This window comes from Bicyclus anynana, chromosome 1 (assembly GCF_947172395.1).
Source record: "Bicyclus anynana chromosome 1, ilBicAnyn1.1, whole genome shotgun sequence".
Lineage (NCBI taxonomy): Eukaryota > Metazoa > Arthropoda > Insecta > Lepidoptera > Nymphalidae > Bicyclus > Bicyclus anynana.
In genome coordinates this window covers 7,387,092-7,411,466 of record NC_069083.1, presented here as the reverse complement: position 1 = coordinate 7,411,466, position 24,375 = coordinate 7,387,092, and the positions used below count along the sequence as shown (strand labels likewise).

Genomic DNA, 24,375 nt, shown 5'->3' with positions numbered 1-24,375 from the left:
CAATCATATAATCGGTGAGTATCGCCGTGATTAAGCCGAAATTACACAATAATACCTGATAATAATGTCAACAAATTAATAATAATACCTCGTTTCCATGTGTTCCATAATATAATCTCAGTCTATAGCAATTTATAGATTATAGACTGAGATTATATTATGTATAACAGCGGCGAAGAGTTCATGCAAGCCGAATCCCGCCGGGTTACCTTATTGATTGTTGCACTGTTTCTAGATACATGAGAAACCAGTTTGTATCACGCTGTATGAATTCTGTATGAAGTCTTTTCTTTGGGATGGCTTACCTTCATCTAAATTCCATCCTTCGCCAATTATAGTATATACAATATATCAATATAGTAGGAACATGATTACTTAAGTAGATATCCTGTTCTGAGCCAGTAAGGTATTACCGAACATAGGCATAAGGCAAATCTATAGAAAATCATAACACTTTCTATTAAGTAGGTACTCTTACATATAATACCTATAATTTACTAGCTGACGCCGCGCAGTTTCACCCGCGTGGTTCCCGTTCCCGTGGGAATACGGGGATATTATATAGCCTATAGCCTTCCTCGATAAATTGGCTATCTAACACTGATTTTTTTTTCAAATCGCACCAGTAGATCCTGAGATTAGAGCGTTAAAGCAAACAAACAAACTCTTCAGCTTTATAATATTAGTACAGACAGACAACGCAGAAGTACCTACTTGTACATATGTTTTCTGTGGCATAAGTCAGAATGCGGAAGTCTTTCTGTAAGTATATGTATAATTTTATAAGAACCCGTCTTCTAAATTTCTGACGGACATATCTATGTACCGTATACAGACTGCAGATTAATATTAATAAAATCTTGAAATAAAAAAATACAATAAAAAATGTAAACATCTTTATTTTAATATTGAGCACAACCCTGTGTTCAGGAATGCTTATTTTTAATTTACCATACACTACAATACAAAACATTTCATTTTTATATAAATAATACACAACTTTTTCACTAACTAAATGAATAAAGCACACTTAACATGAAGCGACCAAGATACAAATGGATATTTTAGGGAAACTTCGGACATATTTTAATGCGTAGGTATTATATGTAACTATGACATGCTATTAAATTTGCTATAGTTTATAAATAAAGAAGACAACAGAAAGCAAAAATCATATAAAATTAAATTTATCTTCTTTATTACCCTCACAACCGTCAAAGTATAAAGCAATATATTTTTTTTGTGTCTCCACTTGTTCTCGCTGCAACCCTTCGAAAAAACACCGTTGAAGATTTTTGTAAAGAGAACTTATTCAGTCTCCAACGAAAGGTTGGGGAAGTGATCGAAAAATGTCATTTTTTTTTTTGAATTTTGAATGACCTGGTTTGGATTCTTTCCCTAGTCCAAAAGGGAACGCCCATCCCCGGCCCAGGCCTACCCTAACCACCCAGCAATTTATTAATGCTGGTTTTAGAGTCACACTGACCGTCGGCATTGCTAGCTACGCGTTAATCTGAAACGCTCCCTAGGAGTTCATACATTTCGTCTGTCAGCGTCGACGGTCAGCGTCTTGTCAGCGTGACTCCAAAACCAGCCTTACATCTAAAAAATCTTGATAATTCAATCTTAATAATGAAATCATTACATCATCAAAAAAAGTTTGCTACAACGTTTTACGACATTATCAATTCAATTTTAATTTGTCTCCAACGGAGACAAGCAATGATCGTTGACTGTCGCCTGAATTTTACGACATTTTTTGAAGACTTATTATTGGTTTGTGTGTTTGTTTTCTTGTTTGTTAAGCTTGATGGTAACATGCAGCATTGAATGTTACTTCGCTGCTTTGGTACACAAACTTCTCAAGAAGAGTAATTAAAAGTTTTCTTCAAAAAACATACTTTTATAAAAATTTAGAGCCCCAATAGGTCAACGGTAAGAGCGGTCGGACTCATCACCGAGGGGTGGTGGTTTGATCCCCGCCCCGTTGGTCTATTGTCGTCAGTCTTTCCCAACTATAGTATGCGCATTATCATCTGAGTCGTCCGGTCATAAAAGTCAAAAAAGATAGGAATGTGCAGCGCGCCTACCTGCGCACCCTAATTATCGATAAACGGCTACCTGCGCACGTGCTAATGATGAGTCAATAATGATTTGGACGATTCTGATTGGTCGGTTTCTAATGTAATTGCATTGCGTATTTTTTTTGCTATAAATGTGTTTACTGCAATTAAATAAATACATTCATGTGTTACTCGTTGCGCACTATGGATACTAATATATAATAAATTTGGCAGAAGACGAAGATTCTGATGATGAAGACTCAGATGAAGATTAATTTTATTTAGTTAATAATTATATAATATGAAATATGTATTATATTAAATCAAATATTGTTAATTTTTTTAATTTTGTGAACAAGATACGATAATAAACTTTACTTATCGATAATATGTCTTTCATTGTTACACCCTTCACTAGACGGCTCCATAAGACCCATAAGTGCAAGCGAGATAGATATAGAGAAATGATTTATGGCCCTAAGACTCAGTTGTTAATGCTATTAGTATAGTTGGAGGTGAATGGGAATATTGAACATATTCAAAAAATATGGCGAATATTCTTTTAAAAAAAAATAACCAGATTCTTATATTTTATACATCATATTATCATCTCCGTATACTTTTATGTGGGGGCATACCTGGGTTCCCTAGGCCGACGTTGTATTGTCCGGTGGGCATTCCCCTTTCAGAATTGATTGCCATACTTAGCTATAATATGTAGGAAAGGATATGTCCCAATTTTGGAGATGTATGGAGGCTGGGCCTTTATTCCGAGAGTCAACTAGGCAGAACAAATTATTTTTATCTTAAAAGAACAAAAACTTTTTTGGAACCTGCTTTTTTTTATTAATGAAATAAAATGTATTTTTTTCCTTAACTGACAACATTAATTGAGTATTTTTATCCATGGCAACATGCTTGTAACTCACACCCTGACAGATTTTCAGTGATCTTCGCGTAGTCGTGTTCGTATAAGACGTTTCTAAAGCAATTTATGGTTTTTTTTGTTTCTTGCTTTTCTGTTTACGATTTAAAGTTTCTTATTGACATTTGACAATATTTCATGACATTGACAGCTTACACCGGATATGAATTCAATTTCAGTTATTTTTATTGGCTGTTTTGAACACTTTTTCTGTATGGTCTACGTTTGATTTGTAGACAAGGAAGCGAAACAAATACATATTTATTTAATTAATGCTGGTTCCAAAAATTCTGAAAATTCTTTTTTAAACAACAATAAGTTTTTTCTATCCGTAAAAAATACTACCAACCCGCTTGTAAATTATAAATAATAAAGGCCCATTTCGGGACATGTCCTTTACCTATATATAGGTACAAACTTTCAACCTTTATTAAAAGAGATGCCTGGCTATAGCAGTCTCTCCTTTTATTACACTCTTAAACAGAATATTATCATTATAATGTAAATTTTGGTAACTTTTATCTGCAGGCCATTAAACTAATAATAGTAGATAATAAAATATAATATAAAATAATGAATTCATCTTTTTTTTCAAGAAATATCAAAATTAACTACCTAATTAATTAAAAAAATTTAATACAAACATTACGAACAAAACATACACAAATTATATACAAAACCAAAAACACTTCAGGAAAGATTCACCTATACAATATGTTCAGGCCTCAATAGCGTAGTTGACTCCTATCAAATTTAATATAAACAATATTAATTTCGTAGACATGGAAATATATCGATATTAATTAATAAAAGGTTCTCATAGAGAATTCAATTTCAAAATTATGTATTTAATAAATTTTTCCAAATGTCAAAAACGCTGTCGTCCATTTTGTGACGTCACGATGTTACTGGATGTCATTGAATAATTAAACTTATTAATATCTAATAGATAACTCTATCAAACATTAAAACGTTTTGTTAAGGTTTAGTGTTTATGGGCTTACATGACATTATTAAACAGATAAAATATAGACCATCGTGGCCGAGTTCAGTAGGCTTAGGAAGCCACGAAATATCTTGCGAAGAGAATATGACAACAATATACGAGAACATATTTATTATCTAAAAAAATTAAATATTTATAAATAAAAACAATTACACAACACAATTTTTCCACAAAACGTATGTAAAGACAAATTCTTTCAAACATCAAAACGTTTTGTTAAGGTTTACGTGATATCATGAAACAGATAAAATATAGACCATCGTGGTCGATAGCGTTATGGCTCGTATTGTCAATAAAATGTTGAAAATTTTAAAATATATGATATTTTTAACAATTCAAGACATCTTTAAGTGTCAGCTTTGCCATCTTTGAATGAATTTCAGAAGGCCTAGGATGCCGCGAAAAATCTTGCGAAGATAATAAGACCCATCGCAACGAAAGACAAGTGACTTTTTGGATTCTTTCGCATTGGTCGACAATATTCTTTTTCCCTTCACGATATGAGTGTTGACGCATATCTAGGACCACTGGCGTCGTTTAAGGCAATTTCCACGTCAACAATGTAGGTACGAGAGCATATTTATTATCTAAAAAAATTAAATATTTATAAATAAAAACAATTACACAACACAATTTTTCCATAAACAAATATAAACATTTGTAAATTTTATACTAACCATAGACAATTAGTTCTATAATTTACTACAACTACAAGGAACGTGGCGTCGTAGAAGTGATATAGAAGGAACAAAAAGAATCTTCTCAGTCCATTTAAAATGCATTACAATAAATAATAATTAATTAGTCAGTAATTAGGCTTTAGATACATACAATATTGTTTTAGTATTTTAGTATTTAGTTTTTGTTTTTTTTTTAGTTTCTACTTAATAGTAGTCCAAAAGATGGGATACAGCAATATTTAAATTATTAAACTGAAAGATAAGACAATTTGCGAATATTTCATTTCATTTTTGCAGTCTCTATGGGACAGGCAATGAATTGAGAACATAGTCTGTTCAGTCATAGAATTTGAGAGTTGCTGATTTTTCTTTATTTAAGCGTATTTCTTAGCTATATACCATAGATATATTATGGAATGTGCACGCCTTTTACATCGACGCACAGACAAAAGGGACACTGGGCTCGGAAATATTAGCGCGCTAATTAGCACCATAGCCTCGCGACACGTATAAATTAAATTTATCTATTATTTTTACATTGCAAGGATATTTATTATTCATCCTTTTTCTTGCTTAGCTCCAACTGATTGGGGTTCTCGTCCATACTGGCCGCGGTGTCGGTACGAGACTGATCAACAGGGTATAGCCTAAAAATTTAAAGGAAAATTATTGGATTACCAATAAAAATGGCATCGAGCCGTTGGACGTTGGGGTCCCAAGGTGCTGGAATGGCGACCCCGCAGTGTTGGTTGACCCCCCACAAGGTAGGTTGCAGGGAACCGCTGGAAGCTGGCGGCTCGAGACCGTTGTGTTCAATTCATTCATTTAAAAGTCCATGCAAGAGACCTATGTCCAGCCGTGGACATCCATCGGCGACAGGACAGGGCCCTAACCTACCCCTACCCTACCTTACGCCACCTCTACTCTACCCCTACCCACGTCCCCATTCTTCAAGGAATCTAAAAAAAGAATTAGCCAAATCGGTTCAGCTGTTTAGCGCGATTTAAGCTTAACAACACATATCATATATTAATTTATATATATACTAGTAGACGCCGCATGGTTTCATCCGCTTGGTACCCGTTAGCGTAAGAATAATGATATATGCTTCCTCGATAAATGGGCTATCTAACACTGAAAGAATTTTTCAAATCGGACCAGTAGTACCTGAGATTAGCGCGTTCAATCAAACAAACTCTTCAGCTTTATAATATTAGTATAGATATAGATAAAGAAAATAGTTGCTCACCATCTCTGGTAGAGGTAGACGAGGAACACGAGGTCGTCGCGGAAGCAGGCGACGCGGTGGGCGACGGGCATGGTGACCACGAACGCGAACACGTCGTCAATGAACGTGTTGAACGCCTTGTACATGAAGGCGCGCCACGGCAGCGCCGCCACCGAACGCAGCCGGTAGTTCACGAACAGCTGCGGCAGCATCAGCAGGAAGCCGAACGCGTACACGCCGTTGACCACGCTGTGCAGCGCCCACGAGTACCAGCTGTTCGGACGACATAGTGGTGGTCATAGCTGGTCGTTAATCAAATAGTTAACTTCGTTAATCGTTAATCCACTACAAAAAAAGTTAGCTTCGTTAAACGTTACATTACGGAAGAATTAACGCAAGTTAACGTTAACCGTTAATCCGTTAATATAACTGTGTAAGATTGCATTTTTATATCGTTTCGAAAGTGAACTTATCAAATTACTCACTAAAAGGCTGACTACAGGGTACTTTACCCTACCCTTACCTTAAACGTTTGTATGGAAAATAGAAAAGGGTTGATTTTATGGTTTTCCCGGCAATTATTCTAATATTTATCACCATTTAAACCTTCCCTATACCTCCATGATCATTCCCCAAGGCAAGATAAATCCATTCAGCCGTTCTCGAGTTTTAGCGAGACTAACGAACAGCAATTCATTTTATAAGAATATATTATATAGAAGAAGAAGAGAAAGAAAAAGATAGAAGATTAACAATACAGAAGCACCAAAATAAATTAGCGCACTACAAAAGTATCACCCTGTATAGTTACCTCTTGTGCGCGACGTAGAGCAAGGAGTACACGGCGCCGGCGATGCACAGCGGGTACAGCAGCAGCGACAGGTAGCGCATGGCCTCCTGGTCGGCGCGCGCCGTGCTCAGCTCGCCCGCGTCCGCTCGCTCGCGCCACACGCGCACGCGCCACACGCGCCAGCCGGCCCACGACGCGCGTAGGTGGAGCACCTTCGTCACCTTCCATAACTGCACAGTACCAAACAGTTAGCTTATTGAAATAAAACTTCTTTGTAACACACTAGCGGACGCCCGCGACACACAATAGTTAAGGCAGCGCATGCGAATAAGTCTGTTTAAGAGGATTTTCAGTTCGACCTGCATGACAAAAACTGTAATAACTCGGCTAATATATATGTTACCAATAAAATAGCACTCTCCGATAATGTAGCATTCTACTGGTGAAAGAATTTTAAAAATCGGACCAGTAGTTCCGAAGATTACCCCATTTAAAGAATGTTACAAACTTACAAACTTTACCTCTTTATAATATTAATATAGATTTGCTCCTAAAGTATCGCAAAGTAAGTAAGTCGTAAGTGTAATATAAAACCTTTATCATCCGTCTAAAACCGAACGTCTTTTTTAAATCTTGGCAAAGAGTTTTTATGTCAGAAAAGTGCTCAACATTTTATGAAAAAAAAAAATAACTTTGTGAGATAAAATATAATGAAAAAACATTAAATTCTTTAATTTTAATAATTTTTACAACAAATGTCAACCATTTATCTGTAAGAAACACAAAATTTCATCTTCAGAAAATGTGTTATAAAACGTCGTATGACATATGTGCCCTTAGATAATTACAGCCTCTGCTTCCTTACTATAGCTCTCGCCTTTGGCTCGAGCTGCAATATCGCCTCGGCTGTAATTTTCAACTTACCGCACTTATATCATAATGTACTATAACGCAAGTGTCGGAAAAACGGGTTAACTTCAGAAGTGGATGTAAACAGCAAATCACAATTATTGAATGGGAACCTATCAGGTCAAACAATTCCCACTATGAATGATACCAATAAACCCTCGAGTGGCAGAGAATAAGCTTGAGTGAAGTCACGGACGTGTGACAGTTTTATGTAGTCTTTTAAAACTAGATAACACTCCGGCTTGTCTCCACTCAAGTCATTCTCCCATTCTATACCAAAATAATCCACGATCAAATCATAGATTATACAATATTTTTGAGATATAGTGCAAAGAGTGTGGAGCACCCAGCCTAAATTATAGCAATATTAAATTCCAATAATTTAAGTTTAAATAATCAATGAAGCAATCAAACTTGATAGAAATATATCATGAGTTCCAAAATCATTGAATACCTACTTAGCAACAATAATCAAACTTCAACATAAAACACTGACACAATAAATAATTTTCAATGAGGTATTTAATCTAAAAGAAAGTCTGTGTTTCACGAGTCAATAGTCTGAGTCAAATTAAAAATTAATTTATGGAGAATAAACTTTACCTCTATTATAGCACTAATACCAGCTGGTACTAGCACCAGTAAGGATGTCTGCTCATCCAGTAGGTAAAAGAAGATGACCAGCTGGGAGAACGAGCGCCAGAAGACAGTCCTAACAGACAATCCAGCAAACGTCTGTTTACGACTCCAAAACGACACATCATTTTTGAATGCCAAAAAGTCAAATAGCAACTGTAAAAAAACAAATTAACAAGTGATATATTTCTCTACCTCAGAATTATAGAGCAAAACAAGTAAATGAGCTATTATTGATAAAAAGGCCATTAAGTTGAGAACTTTAATTAGAGAATTGTCATTTAAAGTTTTCAGTTTCACAGAATTCCTACCATTTAAAGTAGCACTAATTACGAACCTAAATCACTGTTTAATTTATTATGTAGTTGTAGTGTATAAACTCTTAAGGCAACTCTAGATTAGACTAGATTAGACATACTTTATATAGAATCCTTTTCATGAAAGAAGTCCTGCGGCTAAAACCTGAACTAAAATTGACAACGCCTTACACAAATGACAATAACACCAACATTACCAAATGACAATGAGCACCATTAAGACATTAGCGCCGCGTCTTGGGGACTACTTTCATGAAAAGGACTCTAAACACTAACATCATATTCGTAAAAAAATTTCAAAATGATGGTAATGGGCCACTAATCTTGGAACGCATATATTTATCTAACTTGTCTAAAATCCAAGAAAAAAGTATAAAAAGTGACTTTTTTTTAAACACTTACATGACAACTTGCAATTAAAACCGTTGCAGAGAGCAAATACAAATTTGTATCTGCAAATATTCCTTTAACATCGTCAACATCCTTGTCACTAAAACCCAACACATGAAATTGTTCCAATGCTAAACGCACATGTATGGCTAAACGTAATGAGCCGTATGATATGGGTGACACGTTAACTGTCACATTAACTTCAGAAGTACTGCTGTTTAACAGTTGTAAATGAGATATTCGTGATTTCAGTATATTGTGTTGGATGATTGGCAGGAACAAATTATCACGAATCCTGCAAATAATCATAAATAAATGAATATAATTAAATTTAAAGAGGTGTGATAGCCCAGTGGATATTACCTCTGCCTCAGATTCTGGAGGGTGTCAGTTCGAATCTGGTCCGGCACATACACCTCTAACATTTCAGTTGTGTGGATTTTAAGAAATTAGATATCATGTGTCTCAAACGGTGAAGGAAAAACATCATGAGGAAACCTGCATACCACAGAAAATTTTCTTAACTCTCACTGTATGTGTAGTCTGCCAATCCGCATTGGACCAGTGTGGTGGACTATTGGCCTAACTCATCTCATTCTGAGAGGAAACTCGAGCTCAGCAGTGAGCCGAATATTGGTTGATTATTATGATGATGAATGAATATAATAAACAAAGAATACATTAAAAAAAAGTAAATTATAACCAGCTGCAGTATTATGATCAACCTATTTTAATGGCCCATTACAGAATTAGCCCACCCTCCTAATAGGTGAATGGAAGCTTAAACCCACAATCCTGCATTTCACTCACAAGGTGAATGCCAATAGTTTCAGATTTGTCACCATAATGTTGATATTTCCACATGCTTTCTTCATGAGCCATATTAAAGGAAACTAGTCATTTATGTCTGTAAGTCAGTCAGTAATCCTTTTATACTTGTGCCATATTGCTTTCACCATAGGTGAAATATATGTAGTACAGTATTATGTAGTGGTTTAGTTTTTATTTTCAATAATACTACTCTTTCACATAGTATGTTTGTCAATTTTATCAGAAACTCACCTCATATAAGGGTATAATTCTCCTGGTATCTTGGCTGCAGGCAAATGCAAATTATCCACCAGAATTGACAGTGGTGCTACTGTAGCTATGTGTGCATAAGGCTTTACATGTTTGTCCTTTTTATTCTCTCCTTTACTCTGTAAACATAAAAGTATATTTGTGTGTAAACGGGTAAGCAGACAGGGCCATGACCCCAGGTAGCATACAAAATGGGATGGTGGCAAAATGTAAATATTTTGTAAGATTTAAAAATTTTAATGTGTACATCATAAGTTGTTAGACATAATTTACACAAAAATATTTCTATTCATAGTCTTCTTCAGTAATGTTTTGCTCACTTGGTTGGGCATTTTTTCTTTTAGATGTGTGATCCTTCCAAAGCAAATCAAACCATTTTGATTTTCAATAATTAGTATGATTTAAGGTCCTGTTTATCAACTGCCTACTATTGGACACTTTCCTAAACATCTTACCAGTATATCCAAAGCCAAATTCTTCTAAAACTACTAAGTTTTAACTAAATTATAGGCTCATAAAGAATTTTTCAGATAGCAAGGGTACAGTAACAGTTCATTTCACTCTTGAAAGTTTGCAGCGATTCATGATAATAGTATGTATTATGAATATCATAAGGCAACAGTGTCACCATACCCAATATCTGAAAAACTGGTAGTAACCAAAAGTCCAAATATTTTTTATTACCTAGTATGCACAAGCAGTAATTGATTACTTACTTTGGATTGCAGTAGATTAAATGTTGCAGCTTCAGGTTCAGTGTATGTAATTAACGACAATGTATGCACAGACTCAGAACGAAATATATCTATAAAGTCGTCGTAAAGTCTTCGTTCGTCTAATAGTACGGCATGCATAAATAAGGTTCCATTATTGCGCGTCTTGCGGGGAATTTTTAATGTCAAAGTCCTGTAAAAGTGCAGTTATTAGAGCATAAACGCATTACGTTTTCTTGTTCTCAAAGAAAGCGGCACTTACATTGTTGACGGACTATGGTAGTCAAACTTAAGGGAAGTATGCACTTTATTGACAGACCCTTCATACATTCCATTTTCATAGGGATGCTTTTTAACTGAAGTATACAGCACTAAATGCTGTACTGGATTTAAAGCCAAATAGTTATGAAAACATTTATCGCCACGACTACATTCCGGCGGTATAAACATTTCAGCTAAAGTCCATATTGTATTGATAACATATACAGCAAAAAATATAGTTAATATCAAGGAAACTGAAATATACTTCATAACTTTAGTTTTTAAAGTGAAAAGACGAAACAAATTAATTTTTTATCAAATTCCAAATCTCCAAGAAATAATTTATTTGTAATTTTAATTTGACATCACTTTAAAAATTTATTGACATTTGACAATTATATTTGACACTGACAATTGCAATAACATTAGTTGTCTACGGTTTTCTACAGAGTTTCAAATGTAACACAGGTTAAAAAAACAAATAATAAAATTATAATACAGTAAATTCGTCTGAGGTTATCATAGATATTATCAATATTAAATTTATGGGAGCTCAGACTAAATACGTAAGGACTAGTAACGCATCCAAATTCACCCAAACTAAATTGTCTGTCATTTGTTGAGGGGTATGAGGTAAACTCACACATATCACTCAAAAATATTTTGTGTCCTTACTTTAGCCGTTTGTGGTCCTTTGATTTACACTACACACTAATATAAATTCGATTCGCAATACACACACACACACATTTTTTTCGTGTCGAGTAAGTGCCGATGGCTCCATGTGGGACCACTACGGTGACACCGGGGGGTTTAAGCGAGCGCAGAAGCATCGCCATGAGGCCCGAAGGCTGAAATAAAGATAAAGGACGGTACAACTCTGTATAGGCGTCTCCTATGAGACTCGGACCATGGCTTGAGGGCCATTTGGGAAGGGGTAACCGTGACCTGGGTGAATCACATTTTTAAAATACATTCGGGCAAATAGAGTCATCAGTCACTAATTAATATTTAGAAAACAAAGATTGTTTGGATGTTTGCGTAATAAAAAAAGTTTACGAATTTCAAAATCTATTTAAAATCTTTTACCATTATAATTAGATAAAATTCATACAGTTTTAGCTTCCTTACATTAAACATGACAATTTTCAATATGTGAACTTTATACATAAACGCATAAATACCAAAGATATTAGTAATATTGTTTGAACGCCCATAGAAATCTAACGATCATTATGATCGACGACGTCATCATTTCATGCCATTTTGTATGGGGCGTTTTTCAGGGATCCGTAGCACCGCCGCAAATCTAACCCTTTATTACCCATGTAGCACTGAAAGTAATGATCGCAGATACCCTGTTACTTTATCAAAATTGCATTACTATTATCATACTCCTAATTTTTATACAATTTAAAAAATGTCGTCATCCATAATGGAAAACTTGATTCTTGATCTTTGACAGAGGGGTAACGTCTACCAAGAAGGGCCTTTTTTAATTCGTCTGAGTACTAGAGTGATCAATCTTACCTTATTATAGTAAATCTAATAAATAAATAAATTAAATAAACTTTTTAATAGGTACTTCATCAGAACAAAATATTTGTTATCTAAATTTTATTTATTTATTCTTTTTATAAAATTACTGTTTAAACTCTTCTAATTATAGTGCAGTAAATTCGTCTGAGGTCATATAACAATATATCTATTGGTGTTATCAATGTCACCATATCACAATAAAACTGTTTTTTTTAACTTAATTGAATATACTTATTTTAAGGAATTTCATCAGATATAGTATTTATTAACTAAGTGTTGTTTAATTATTTAAATTGTTTTCCTATATTTTCCATTTTTTTAGTATTTCAACATTGCAAAAAATAAAAATATCCTTTCTATTTTTTGTGTAAGCAACACTGCATAATTTTACAAAGTGGACGGCGTAGGAACGTAGCTAATAAATCGGTGTCTCCAAGGAAATAGTATTGATGTTTTAGGAAATTTAAGAAATGTTGCAGGTAAGATTGGTAGGTCGTGAATATAATCAACGTTTCAATTAAAATGCAGTTTTCATTTCACCAACATATGGTCTATGTGGCAGTGTTTTGACAGTTGTCATTGAAGATGTTTGAAATTTTGTTTATATTTCAGGATGGGCGATGTATTCGATTTCTAATACCTGGAGACACGTCGATTGTGGATACCATTGTAGAATAAAACAATGGTAAAGAATCGGAGTCAAACTCGTACATCAGGTGGCCATGGATCTTAAAGAATTAGGTACGAAATCGCCTGTGAGTACGAGCATTAGCGATGGCGGCACTAAATTTGCCCTCAACAGCCCAACGATACAATCGAGCAGAAATAAATCCTTCGATGTGGGCTCGAACACATTGGGCAAAGTGGACGCGACGGCCTCGCGCCCCTGCGCCATCATAGGCCCGGACAGAGTGCTGCCCAATCCTGACGATACTATGTATACGAAGAAGGTACCAGGCGAAGGGTGGCCACCTGAAAGCATTTATCGTCGTCCACCTGAATATCCTAGCAAAATATCGGACTGTCAACCTACCAGAAACATATCGCCGAGACAAACATTCCAAGAAAATATGCAGCGGATAATGGTTCCACCTACGTTCAGTTCTATAAAAAGTGGTGATGAGACGAGCTTGAAAAATACTAAACATAATATGCCTCAAGAGGCTAAGTACTGTGAAGTGCCTTATAATGTGAATACTGTGAACAGTGAACACAAAAGTGTTAGAAATTCTGACATTCCAATGTCAAATGTGAATCCTTATGCAAGAAACATGCCTCCACCATATGGATGGCCTGCGGGTGTTAATGTGCGGCCTCTGAGGCCATATGGTGCTCCAGAGTTTTACCATTACCAAGAATATCCCAGTTGTGCGGGTCCCCGACCAATGACTATGATACGTCCACACAGGTCTTTGCATGAAGAAAGTGCTCAAGTTTATTCTGAGCGCTTATATCAGGATGCTAACATTCGGTTCAAACCTTATCCTACAGGGAAAGAAAAGCACCAGCAATCAAGGTATGACTATGTTAATAATTACCCTAGTACATTCCATTCACCTTCTACAATCCCACCTCATAAATATGACATGACTCAAAAACCAATACACGGACATCCATATCCAGTATACCCTCCTCCACACCCATTTAAATATTTAGACAGAAGGATACATGACCCTTTTGCTGATGGATATCACAGAAGCCACAATCAACAAGTTAATTTTAATGCATTCCATAATCAAATTGTGCCTCCTCCATATGGTCCTATACCAGGGACCAGGGACCATTGCATGCAGAACAAGTCATATTCAGAACACTTGTCTAAACCTATAAATGCTAATAAAATTCAATTTGAAAACAATAATAAAGTTTATCTTAATCTTGAACCAAGAAACAAAAATTACCCTATACCAGAAAATCTTTACTACAATGAAATGAATCATCAATCTATGAGGGGTGAAGTTTTGTTGCCTAACCACTCTACTTTACCTATTCATCCACGATCTCAGCACTCAATTTACAGAAAAGACAATATTCCTGTAAAATCTTATGATTATAACCCTAACTATAGAGGTCTTGATCATGTAAATCATTCATTGCAAAGGATACCTTTGCATTTTTCACCAAACACTATATCTCCATCTGACTCCAATACAAGCAATGATACTGCACACACTATTGGAACATCTCATGAAGATTGTGGATATGTAAGTCAATCGTCCACAACAAGCATTAGAAGTATAGATTCTGGTAACATACCACATGATATTTATCGAAGACCCAGTTATAATAACTATGACATGTTTCAAAACACATTTCATTCAAATGGTCCCATACAAACTCCTAAAAGTAAAAATAGTTCTTCAAATAAGAAAAATCTTAATGTCAGACAGTTCTTACAAATGTGGAATGAAGGGGATGAAGAAGTAAGTGATGGTAGTAAAGAGATTGCAGTTCAAAATCATGTGAAAAAGCTTTCTCAAAATGAAATTACCAATCAGGAACAACTTTATGTACTTGGATTAGTCAATGTCCCTAATGAAGAACTGGGTAAATATGACCACATTCAAAAAATATCCAAATTACCAGAAAATATAAAAGGCTATAATAACTTGGAAATACTAAATCAATATGAAGAACTTTTAGAAACACCACATATCAATAATTACAATAAATCAAGAAATTATAATAATTCTCTTTCAAAAAGCTTGATGGATAAAGAACTTACAACAAATTTGCCTCGTCCAGTATCACCGTTAGATGTGGAAGCGAAAATAAGTCAGTCAGTTATTCATAAAGAAGTAGGGTGTAATTTTGAAATAAAACCATGCAGTCCGAAAATGTTGAATGTAGAAATTGCTGCACCGGTACAAAATTTACTTGGTGAGAGAATAATTGAAAAAGTAATTAATCCAATTGGGACCAAGACACCTAATTTGACTAGAAGTAACAATAACAAATTACAAAATGTAGTGAATGATGTAGCAAGTTGTAAAATGATAAGTGACCAATATTCAATGAAAAGTTTACCAAACACACTAAATCCTAGCAGCTATGCTGTACAAGATATGGAAAGTAATACTGGTTTATGTTTATCATCTTTACCACAACTTGACAATGATATTGAACTTAATTTTCCAGAAATAAATCAACAATTTATTAAAGCAAACCAAATGGAGACTAATAATATACCAGGTGTACCAAATATTTTGCATACAGAAATTAAAGATGATTCTCGACAAAGTAACTTATCGCCTCACTTGAGTTTATGTTCTGTGGGAGATAAAGAGTCATCCAAATTAAGTAAGTTCAGAAAATGTAAAAAGGCTGAGGTTTCTACCTTGCCTAAAATATCACAACAAAGTACAGTAAAATCAAGTGAACCTATAGCAGCATTACAAAGAATAGATAGTGTTATAATAAAAAATCCTGATACTGTTAAATCTCAGTATAATGACTGTGTTAAAATAAGTTCTGGACAAGCTGACGAAATTCAAACAGAATCCAAACAATGTTTTAAGCAATATGAAAGATATTTCGATTCTTGTGATTTGTCTTCTGAAACAGCTATTGATTTTAGTTTAAACAGATCTGAAGATGAAACAGCGGTAGTATATTTAAATTCGATTAACAAGAACACTAATCAAATCTTACCACCTCTCGAAGCATTTGATGAAGAAACATTTAATAAAAAAAATAATGTGTTGATTGCTACTGACACTACTGAAATACAGAATAGATCAGAAAACCATAAAATAGTATCTCCTAAGGAAGTGATCAATGAACTTCAAGGTGAACATTTAGATATTAAAATAACTAAAGAGTGTGGAGATAAAAAGCAAAATAAAAGCCAAGAAATTGAGAAAAACAAATATGGTTTATTAAAATCGCCAGGAAAGTCGCCCAACGTTGATGAAAATCAAGAATTTAATGTATTAGTAATGAAGAATTTAGGTGATTCCGAAATATCTGCTAAATGTCTTACTAGTACTGGAAGTACAACAAATGTAGAATCTCCTGTCGTTGATATAGCTATTCTGAATAGTTTAAATAAGAAATCGAGCAAAGATATTTCGTTTTTAAATCCGACAGATATAGTAGTATCAAAATATACAACGGACGTTGAAAAAGTTGTACCTGAAAGCAATGAAGAAAACCAAAAAGGAGTTGAAGTACAAGATTCAAAAGAATTTGTTAAAGATGATAAAGAACAACAAAATTATGAAGAGAGTTCGATAGACATAGACAATAAAATGGATTCCAATGTGATTTCAGATATTTCGATTGATGTGAAAACTGAAAATACTTATAATTTTGAAAATAGTGATAAGGAGAATGTAGCAAAGAAACAGATTTCAGGCGAAATGCTCGAGAATTCATTTACTCAAGATTATGACGATTTAAATAACATAATTAACAAGGCTGTAAGTGACACTGAAGATTTTATAGTCCCTGATGATTCGCAAAAAAATAAAGAAGATGCAGATAATAAATCAGATGTTTCGCCTGTTAGATCTCATTCCGGTAATATAAAGGATGTCGATTATCGTGAAGTAGATAATTTAGCTACCAGTGAGCCTAACGCAAAAAATATAGTTTATGTAAATAAAGAAAAATTGTCTGAAGTCAAATGTAATGAAGATGTTATAACGACATCTGATATAATGTGTAGTACATCGGAAAGAATTTCCTCTATTGAAACTGAAACAAATCTGACTGCCTTGGCAGTTGAAATATCAGAATACACGCTGCAAAGTAAAACGAAAACGGAAATGGCAGCAGATTTATCAGATAAAAATATTAGAAAATGTAATGTAGATGATTCAATTATAACATTTTCAGAAACTCTAGAAATTGCACACAGTGACTGTGCATCAAAGCTAAATGTGTGTGACTTCGAATGTTTGTCTAAAGAATATGACATTAAAACATGTGATCTTAAAAATGAAACAAGTAATGTACAAAACAAATCAGAAAGTATAATAAGTTCCACAGTTGAACCAATAAAATGTGGGGAAATAATAGATACACTATCAACTGCAAAACTACAAGAAAAAAATGATAAAAGCAATATTATGTGTATGGATGCATCAGAGTCTTCATCTGCTAAAGCTGATACAGTTGATGTGCTTTGCTCATTTGTTAATAAGACGTTGCCTGAAACTCCAAATGCTAAAATTACTAAATGTAAAAGCGAAATGGAAATAGAAGAACATAATATAGAATATGAAACAAATGTGATCAAATCAAATTGTTTAACTAATAAATCTTGCTTAGAAGATAATTCTACTAAAGAAATTTGTTTATTTACAAAGAATATAATCTGTCCTGAAAACATTGCTGTTAAAAATGCAGACACTGAATATGAAACAGAAATGAATATAGCCGATTCTGGAAAAATGTCTCATGAAACTAACGATTTATTTCCTGTTGAACGAGATGAAGGTTCATATTTAATTTCAAATGATAAAATTATTAGCGAAAAATCAATTGACAACATTATAGAGAATGATAATGAAATAAAGATAAATGATAAATCAAATGTGATTAAGTCAAATTGTTTAACTAATAAATCTTGTATACAGGCCGGTTATGTAACTAATGTGGGTATAACGGAATGTGTGTCAAATCCTATTACTAAAATAGAAGAATCAATATTAACAATTACTACTAAAACAAGTCTAGAAAATTCTACTGTTAAACCTGTAGAATATGCTGAAATAACAGATAGGAAAGATAATGATCTCAATATAGTATCAGAACTGGACATCACAGACATTGATTATTGTTCAAATGTTCATCTCGAACAGAATAGCTGTACTTCATTTGAAGGTGAAACATATGAATCATTACGCGAGACTCAACAAAACCATGTAATTAAAAAAGACCAAGTGTATTGCCATAAAGAACTTTTTTCACCATGGATTCAGAAACTTATAATGTTTACTGAAGGAGACTGCATCTTAGATAGAAGTAAGAATTTTAGCCAAGAAAACAACAATGTTTCTTTTGTTGATACAACCGTTTTGTCGAAAAATGATAATCTGTTACTTTCATGGGATAATGAGGACAATTACGAAATGTGTGATAAGGAATCCAACTTGATTTATTTGCATGACATACCTGTTTCAAATTGTACTTTACAAAGTGAACAAAGCAATAGTCATGTTATTCAACTAGATAATAACAGGGTAAACAGGAATCATGAAACTAAAACTGAAAATAGGAGACTTACACCTGTTGCAAATAACAATAGCTACATTATTAAACCACGAAAGATATCTAAAAGATCTTTATCAGAATCTGCTATAGAAGCATTTCAATACAATGACGATGAAAATTATGTGCATCCTTGCAAGCGGAAGAAAGGTATAAATGGAAACCAAAGCTTCTTGGAGCCCCAAAGAATAACTGAAGACATTTGCAATATAATACAAACTAACAGACGGAATTCCATAGCTACATTTTATAATGAAGATAATGTGTATATTGTAATTGATAATGATTTAATTTTGGCTGAGGAAAATGAAGATTCAGACAAATTATGCTATACTGAAGGTACTGAAGAGTATCTGACAAGCTTAGAGGCATCAAATGAAATAAATCTTAATTTAGAAACTGATTTATTCACAGATGAACCAAACCAAATTAGTGAAGAACCAGATTCTGTACCACATATTCAGGAAAAGTGTTTTGAGGATTCTTGGGTGGACGATGTTGCCTGCATTGAGACAGTGTTTAGTGAAGATGTTGCAGAAAATATTGTTATAGATCTACCAGCATCGCCAAAACAAGCGGATTCGCTAGATTCCGATATTGAAGATGAAGAATCCGCGATACTCTGTGATAACGATCACATAGATAAAATTAAAAGCATTTACGGCCGTAATATGTGTAACGATAATACCCAATTGATTGAAACTTTGTATAGGACACCACAGATGGATGTTAATAAAACACTGTATCACATTGAATCAAAAGATTGTCTTGATGAAATTATTGAAAGTTGTTTACAGTCCACTGAAATTGCAAAATCAGAGAGTTCTAGCATTTTAAAATCTAACATTTCGTCTAGTAAAGTAGTTGATAATAAAGAAAGATTGTTAGAAAATGTGCCTTGTAACTATAATATATATAAGCAAAACCTTTATTCAGACTTGGCTACAGAGGAAGAAAACATATTAACTAAAGAAAGTATTCAAGACATTTATTCCAATAATGATTTCAAGTTAAAATGTTTTCCTACTAAAGAACTAAGCGATAGATCTACAATTCATTCAAATGAATCTAGTAATGATTATATAACAATGAATAATCAAAAGGAAAATTCAAGATATTCTTGTTCTAGTTCACCTGAAGTGTCCTCCACCACTTCAGAAGAAAATAATTCTAGTATTTTGTTAAAAATAACTAACTGTAATGGTTCAAGAGTTTCCCAGATAAATGAAATCACTACTGATTCGCAAAATAAAGTAAGTTATAAGTTGACTGAGAAAGGGGAATATCGTAGTTTTAATTCTTCTCGAAAATTGATGACTAAAGCAGCTCAAAAATACATTCCACCCTTAAAAGAAACCATTTATGATCTCAAAATCAAATTGCCTTTACCTCAGCATCGTCTTCATACGTTAAAACAACTGAAGATAGCAAAAGTTGAACAAAAAGTTGATGTTCCTTCTAATGTCTGTACTGTTAAAAGACTAAACTACGACATATCAAAAAAACCAAAGCCCAAATTTGAAGATGTCCTTAAAAGTATTGATGAAATAAATTTTAAAAGGCATAAAGATAATGTAAAAAAAGGAAAAATTGCAATACCTAAAGTTATTATAAAGAAAAACGAAGATGGGGCTCATTATGCCAGTAGCAAAACCCTTCATAGAAAAGAAACGTACAACCCAGATTTAACTGGTCGAAAATGGCAACCTTGGGTTTTTCTAGAAAAAAATAATTTTGTTGATAGGATGGCTCTTCAAAACAAAGTTAAAGCTGTGTTTTGCCACAGAAAGAACAGCTATGTTCTATTAGAGAAATTCCGAAAATATAAATCAATTTATAATGCTAACTTTATTATAACCCAACCGAAATCTGATACAAAAGGAAATTTAAAATATACCATCAGACTAAAACCTATTCATTAGGTTTGTATTTATATTATTATATTCACAGAACTTTTTATTTTTTCATTTATGGACTTACTAACATAATATATAGTTAGAATGTTCCTATGTGTTATCCCACCACAAAATGGTCTCATCCTATGTCTATTGCATTCCTTCATGTCAGTCTATAATTTAATATAAAACATAATACTAAATTATAGACTGTCACTCAGTCTATTGTAGGGTTAAATTGTGTACAGATTTTTGAGTGGACCTTAACTGTACAGTCTAACCCATTAAATAAATTGCTTCTAGATAGTTACCTAATTAAGTTCACTATTAACACTATATGTATTTGTATATTAGATATTAACTGAACCAAAATGAATACAAAGTGTGATGAAAAGAAATCAAAGAAATATATTTAAAGTAAGATGCACTGTCCATAGAATTTATTATTATTTATTTTAAAGTAATTTGTTAAGATCTGTATTTTTGTTATTTTATCTATAACAATTTTATTATTGTTATCATTCCATTATGAAGTTTAGAAATAAACAAATTATTTTGAATTTTTTTTAATTATGTTTGAATTACATTTTATATTAAATATTAATTAACTATAAGTAAACATATAATATAAAAATGTTTTTACCATGCTCCGATAGCCATACTGAGTATTATTTATTGTATATTAAGAAATACATCAAATATAAATAAAACTATAAAATATGTAAATAAACTAGATGCTGTAAATGATTCTATACCATACGGTAAGTCACTTAGATATTTGTGTGGACACCTGAATTTTGTTTTATTATATTTTTGGAAATGATCCAGGCCAATTATATTATTGGCATATGCAATATTTATAATTTAAATAAGTAATATATTATCGTAATTTAATGATACTATGACGTCACAGCATGTGATTGTCGCAATTGCTCACCTAATATTAAGCTCTTCAAATAGTTAAATTGTTTGAGATGGTAGGTAAAAAAAACGTAATTTATTAAAGTACAAAATATAGGTATCATTTATATGTATTTTCGTACTGATCACGTAGGCGTTCCACAGACGTGGATATTTTTTAACTTGAAAAATTTTCCATTTGCTAATACATTATTATAATTAGCCATACACACGCCAAAAATATTATTTTATTCTTATTCTTCATTAAAATATCTAATGCAAAAAAAAAAACTCTCTTTTGGACTTGATGAATCTTTTATTACTTTCATATTATATAATACATAGTTTAGTTTAGCGAATATACCACTAAAGACACTGGAAACTAGGCTGCAATCCTAAATTATTTTCCATAAAAACAGTGTAACAGTATACCATACCTACTTACCTAAAATTGCGGCTTCTCAAAAGTTGGCTTTAACTAGTCGTGTTATCGTCCAAACGTTGAGTGCGTCCAGTTGCTGTTACTGGACACAGCAGATTTAAAATGTCTACGTTTGTGCTAGGCCTTAGTGTCTTTGTGTGGCATCGTCTAATATAATTTTTTGCGATGTTCGCTTGACTTCTGTGCCACAGCTTAGCGGCTATACACGTATCGTATTTTACATCCAAAACCAATACTCACCAAAATATAGCATTACATGTAGCTATATTTAAGAAACTTTATTTTATCTTAATGTCTTAGACTTGTGTTTTATCAACTTATCTGATTATTGTTGTGAGATGGCAATCATTGTGGTTAGATTAAAGTATGAACTGGTAACGAAATTCTGTAAAATCTTTACCTAAGTAATAAGAAATACAAAAGAATAAGGAAAATGAATATCTACAAAGGTTTTTATTGACATAACAAAAAAACTAAAATACACCAAGTGCCTCTGCTTTAATTGAAACTTTGAAACCTAGGTATACATGAAACCTATTAGAATTATATTTATAATAAATAATATTATTATTGCAATATTTTGCAAATCACTATTCCCTAAAATTAAGGACAAAGCAGTCTCTCACTTTTGCTGACATTAGACATTCCGATCAATCTACATTTTAAAGACTTTAGGAAAAATTTAATTACATTATTCACCTTGATAATTTCTTGACAGAAATACCGTAAAATTCCATTCACCGCTCAGCAAAAATGTTTTGCTGATCTCTTGCGATATTGCAATAAGATTTTAAAAAATAAATGTATGATGTAGACTGTGAATATTCGCTTAATGCAAACGTGCCTGTGTCTTTGTGAGCTTGTTTTAATATTATAACCCATACTAAGATGGTAACAAAATATTATTTGATAAACTATACTTAGCATTGTCTAGTTTGTAGTCAAATATCGCCATCAGTACGACTAAAAAGCGAGTCCTTAAAAATCAAATGTTGGTATAGTCGGATGCAATGTTTATGACATTCATATGACAACTTCATACTTATATTAAAGACGCGGGTGGCGCGCGTCCCTACGTTTCCGCTGATATCTAAAATTGCGCAGTATAACGCACGGAGTTCGGAAACGTCAAAAAGATTGCATACAATTATAGCTCTGTTGTAGGTACAACTTAAATTGACAACTGGCTACCAAAACAAACAGTAGAAACATCATTCGAACCAGGTGTCAAGTTAATCCGCACGAGCTGTACAGATACGTCGTTTAAATCATGTATAATATTAATATTGCTATTGTCCTTAAAATAGTATATTGTGATTACAGCGTTATTTATAGACGTATTTTACAGTATATACAGCAAAATTAGCGTCACTATAAAGAATCCAGCCTATACCTTAACCAAATAAAGCTATTGTTTTTATTCAAGTACTAATAAACATAAATGTGGATAGTATTTTGATATAAAAATAGCACTCGCCTTTTTTTCAGAATTGGCGTTTTTGTGCCTCAACAGTTTGTTTAAAAGAAATTTACTATTTTTATATCGTATACAGGGTGTTAAAAAAATATATACCAAAAATGTGCTTTTACGTGCAAGTGTTGCCTTCTATATGAGTAATAAATGTTAGCTTGTAAGTGTATTTTGTATGTGTTGTATGTTGAATGAATAACTAGGACTGTTTAATTTTATTATACCTAGTTTTATATTAAATATCACTATTCCTTAAGGTGGGTATACTATTATTAAGATAAATTAAATTTGACTAAGTAAATGTACAAAGATTAATGATCCTGTCTTGCTTATTTCAGCCTAAATGATTTTAACTTTCAGTACTGCGTGAAAATACGTGAAAATGTTTTGAGGCTGAGCTATACAAGATTAATAAGTCGATAAGAAGTTTTGTTTCTTGTTGCTGATTATTATGAGTTTCTCTTTGATTTCTTTGTACGTTTGTTATGCACTGTGGAGTGGATTGTTGAGTTTCTCGCACTTGTTGGATATTGTTATTGTATAAATATTTTACTGTGGTTACATGAAAAAAAAATCTTATTTAATAGAGGGTTACGGATATAGTTTAATTAATATATTTGGATAGTTTTCGTTTTGTCGTTTAATTGTTAAGCATATTTTATTATGCCAGTAACGCACGTGATAGTTTTTCATGATAGACGTAATTAATATTAAACCACGTTCGCTCTAAATATAATATATACATATTGAAAAAATAAAACATTGTTATAATATGTTTAAGAAATGCAGTGCGAGGATTATAATATGTATATGATTTGATGGGAATTATTGTTTTCGAGTGATACCTAGTTTTCAAAAAAAAAATGTTTTAAAATTGACCAAATAAATGTGTTCTAAATGAAAATGCAATTCAG

The 24,375-nt window shown here is 33.0% G+C and overlaps 2 protein-coding genes across 2 annotated transcripts; one reads left to right on the top strand and one right to left on the bottom strand.

Annotated features, from left to right (window-relative positions):
• Window positions 1-879: 879 nt before the first annotated feature.
• Window positions 880-11,387, bottom strand: LOC112051079 (lipid scramblase CLPTM1L). The gene is made up of 8 exons (XM_024089555.2): window positions 11,000-11,387; window positions 10,741-10,930; window positions 10,007-10,143; window positions 8,957-9,239; window positions 8,205-8,393; window positions 6,714-6,922; window positions 5,924-6,175; window positions 880-5,321 (listed from the first exon to the last, which is right to left on the bottom strand). Exons 1-8 carry the CDS (start codon window positions 11,266-11,268, stop codon window positions 5,228-5,230), a joined length of 1,623 nt encoding a protein of 540 aa, XP_023945323.2. The 5' UTR covers window positions 11,269-11,387; the 3' UTR covers window positions 880-5,227.
• A 1,519-nt stretch (window positions 11,388-12,906) lies between these two features.
• LOC112051073 (uncharacterized) lies at window positions 12,907-24,370 on the top strand. Its single transcript, XM_024089549.2, has 2 exons — window positions 12,907-13,016; window positions 13,150-24,370. Exon 2 carries the CDS (start codon window positions 13,260-13,262, stop codon window positions 20,673-20,675), a length of 7,416 nt encoding a protein of 2,471 aa, XP_023945317.2. The 5' UTR covers window positions 12,907-13,016; window positions 13,150-13,259; the 3' UTR covers window positions 20,676-24,370.
• The last annotated feature ends 5 nt before the right edge of the window (window positions 24,371-24,375 follow it).

Bases quoted from the DNA above. Each gene is read 5' to 3' on its own strand.
- LOC112051073 (XM_024089549.2), top strand. From the start codon at position 13,260: ATGGATCTTAAAGAATTAGGTACGAAATCGCCTGTGAGTACGAGCATT.
- LOC112051079 (XM_024089555.2), bottom strand. From the start codon at position 11,268: ATGAAGTATATTTCAGTTTCCTTGATATTAACTATATTTTTTGCTGTA. The intron at 9,240-10,006 runs GTGAGTTTCTGA...GATTATTTGCAG, and splicing joins GAATTATACCCTTATATGAG to GATTCGTGATAATTTGTTCC. The intron at 6,923-8,204 runs GTAAAGTTTATT...GGTACTGTGCAG, and splicing joins GTATTAGTGCTATAATAGAG to TTATGGAAGGTGACGAAGGT.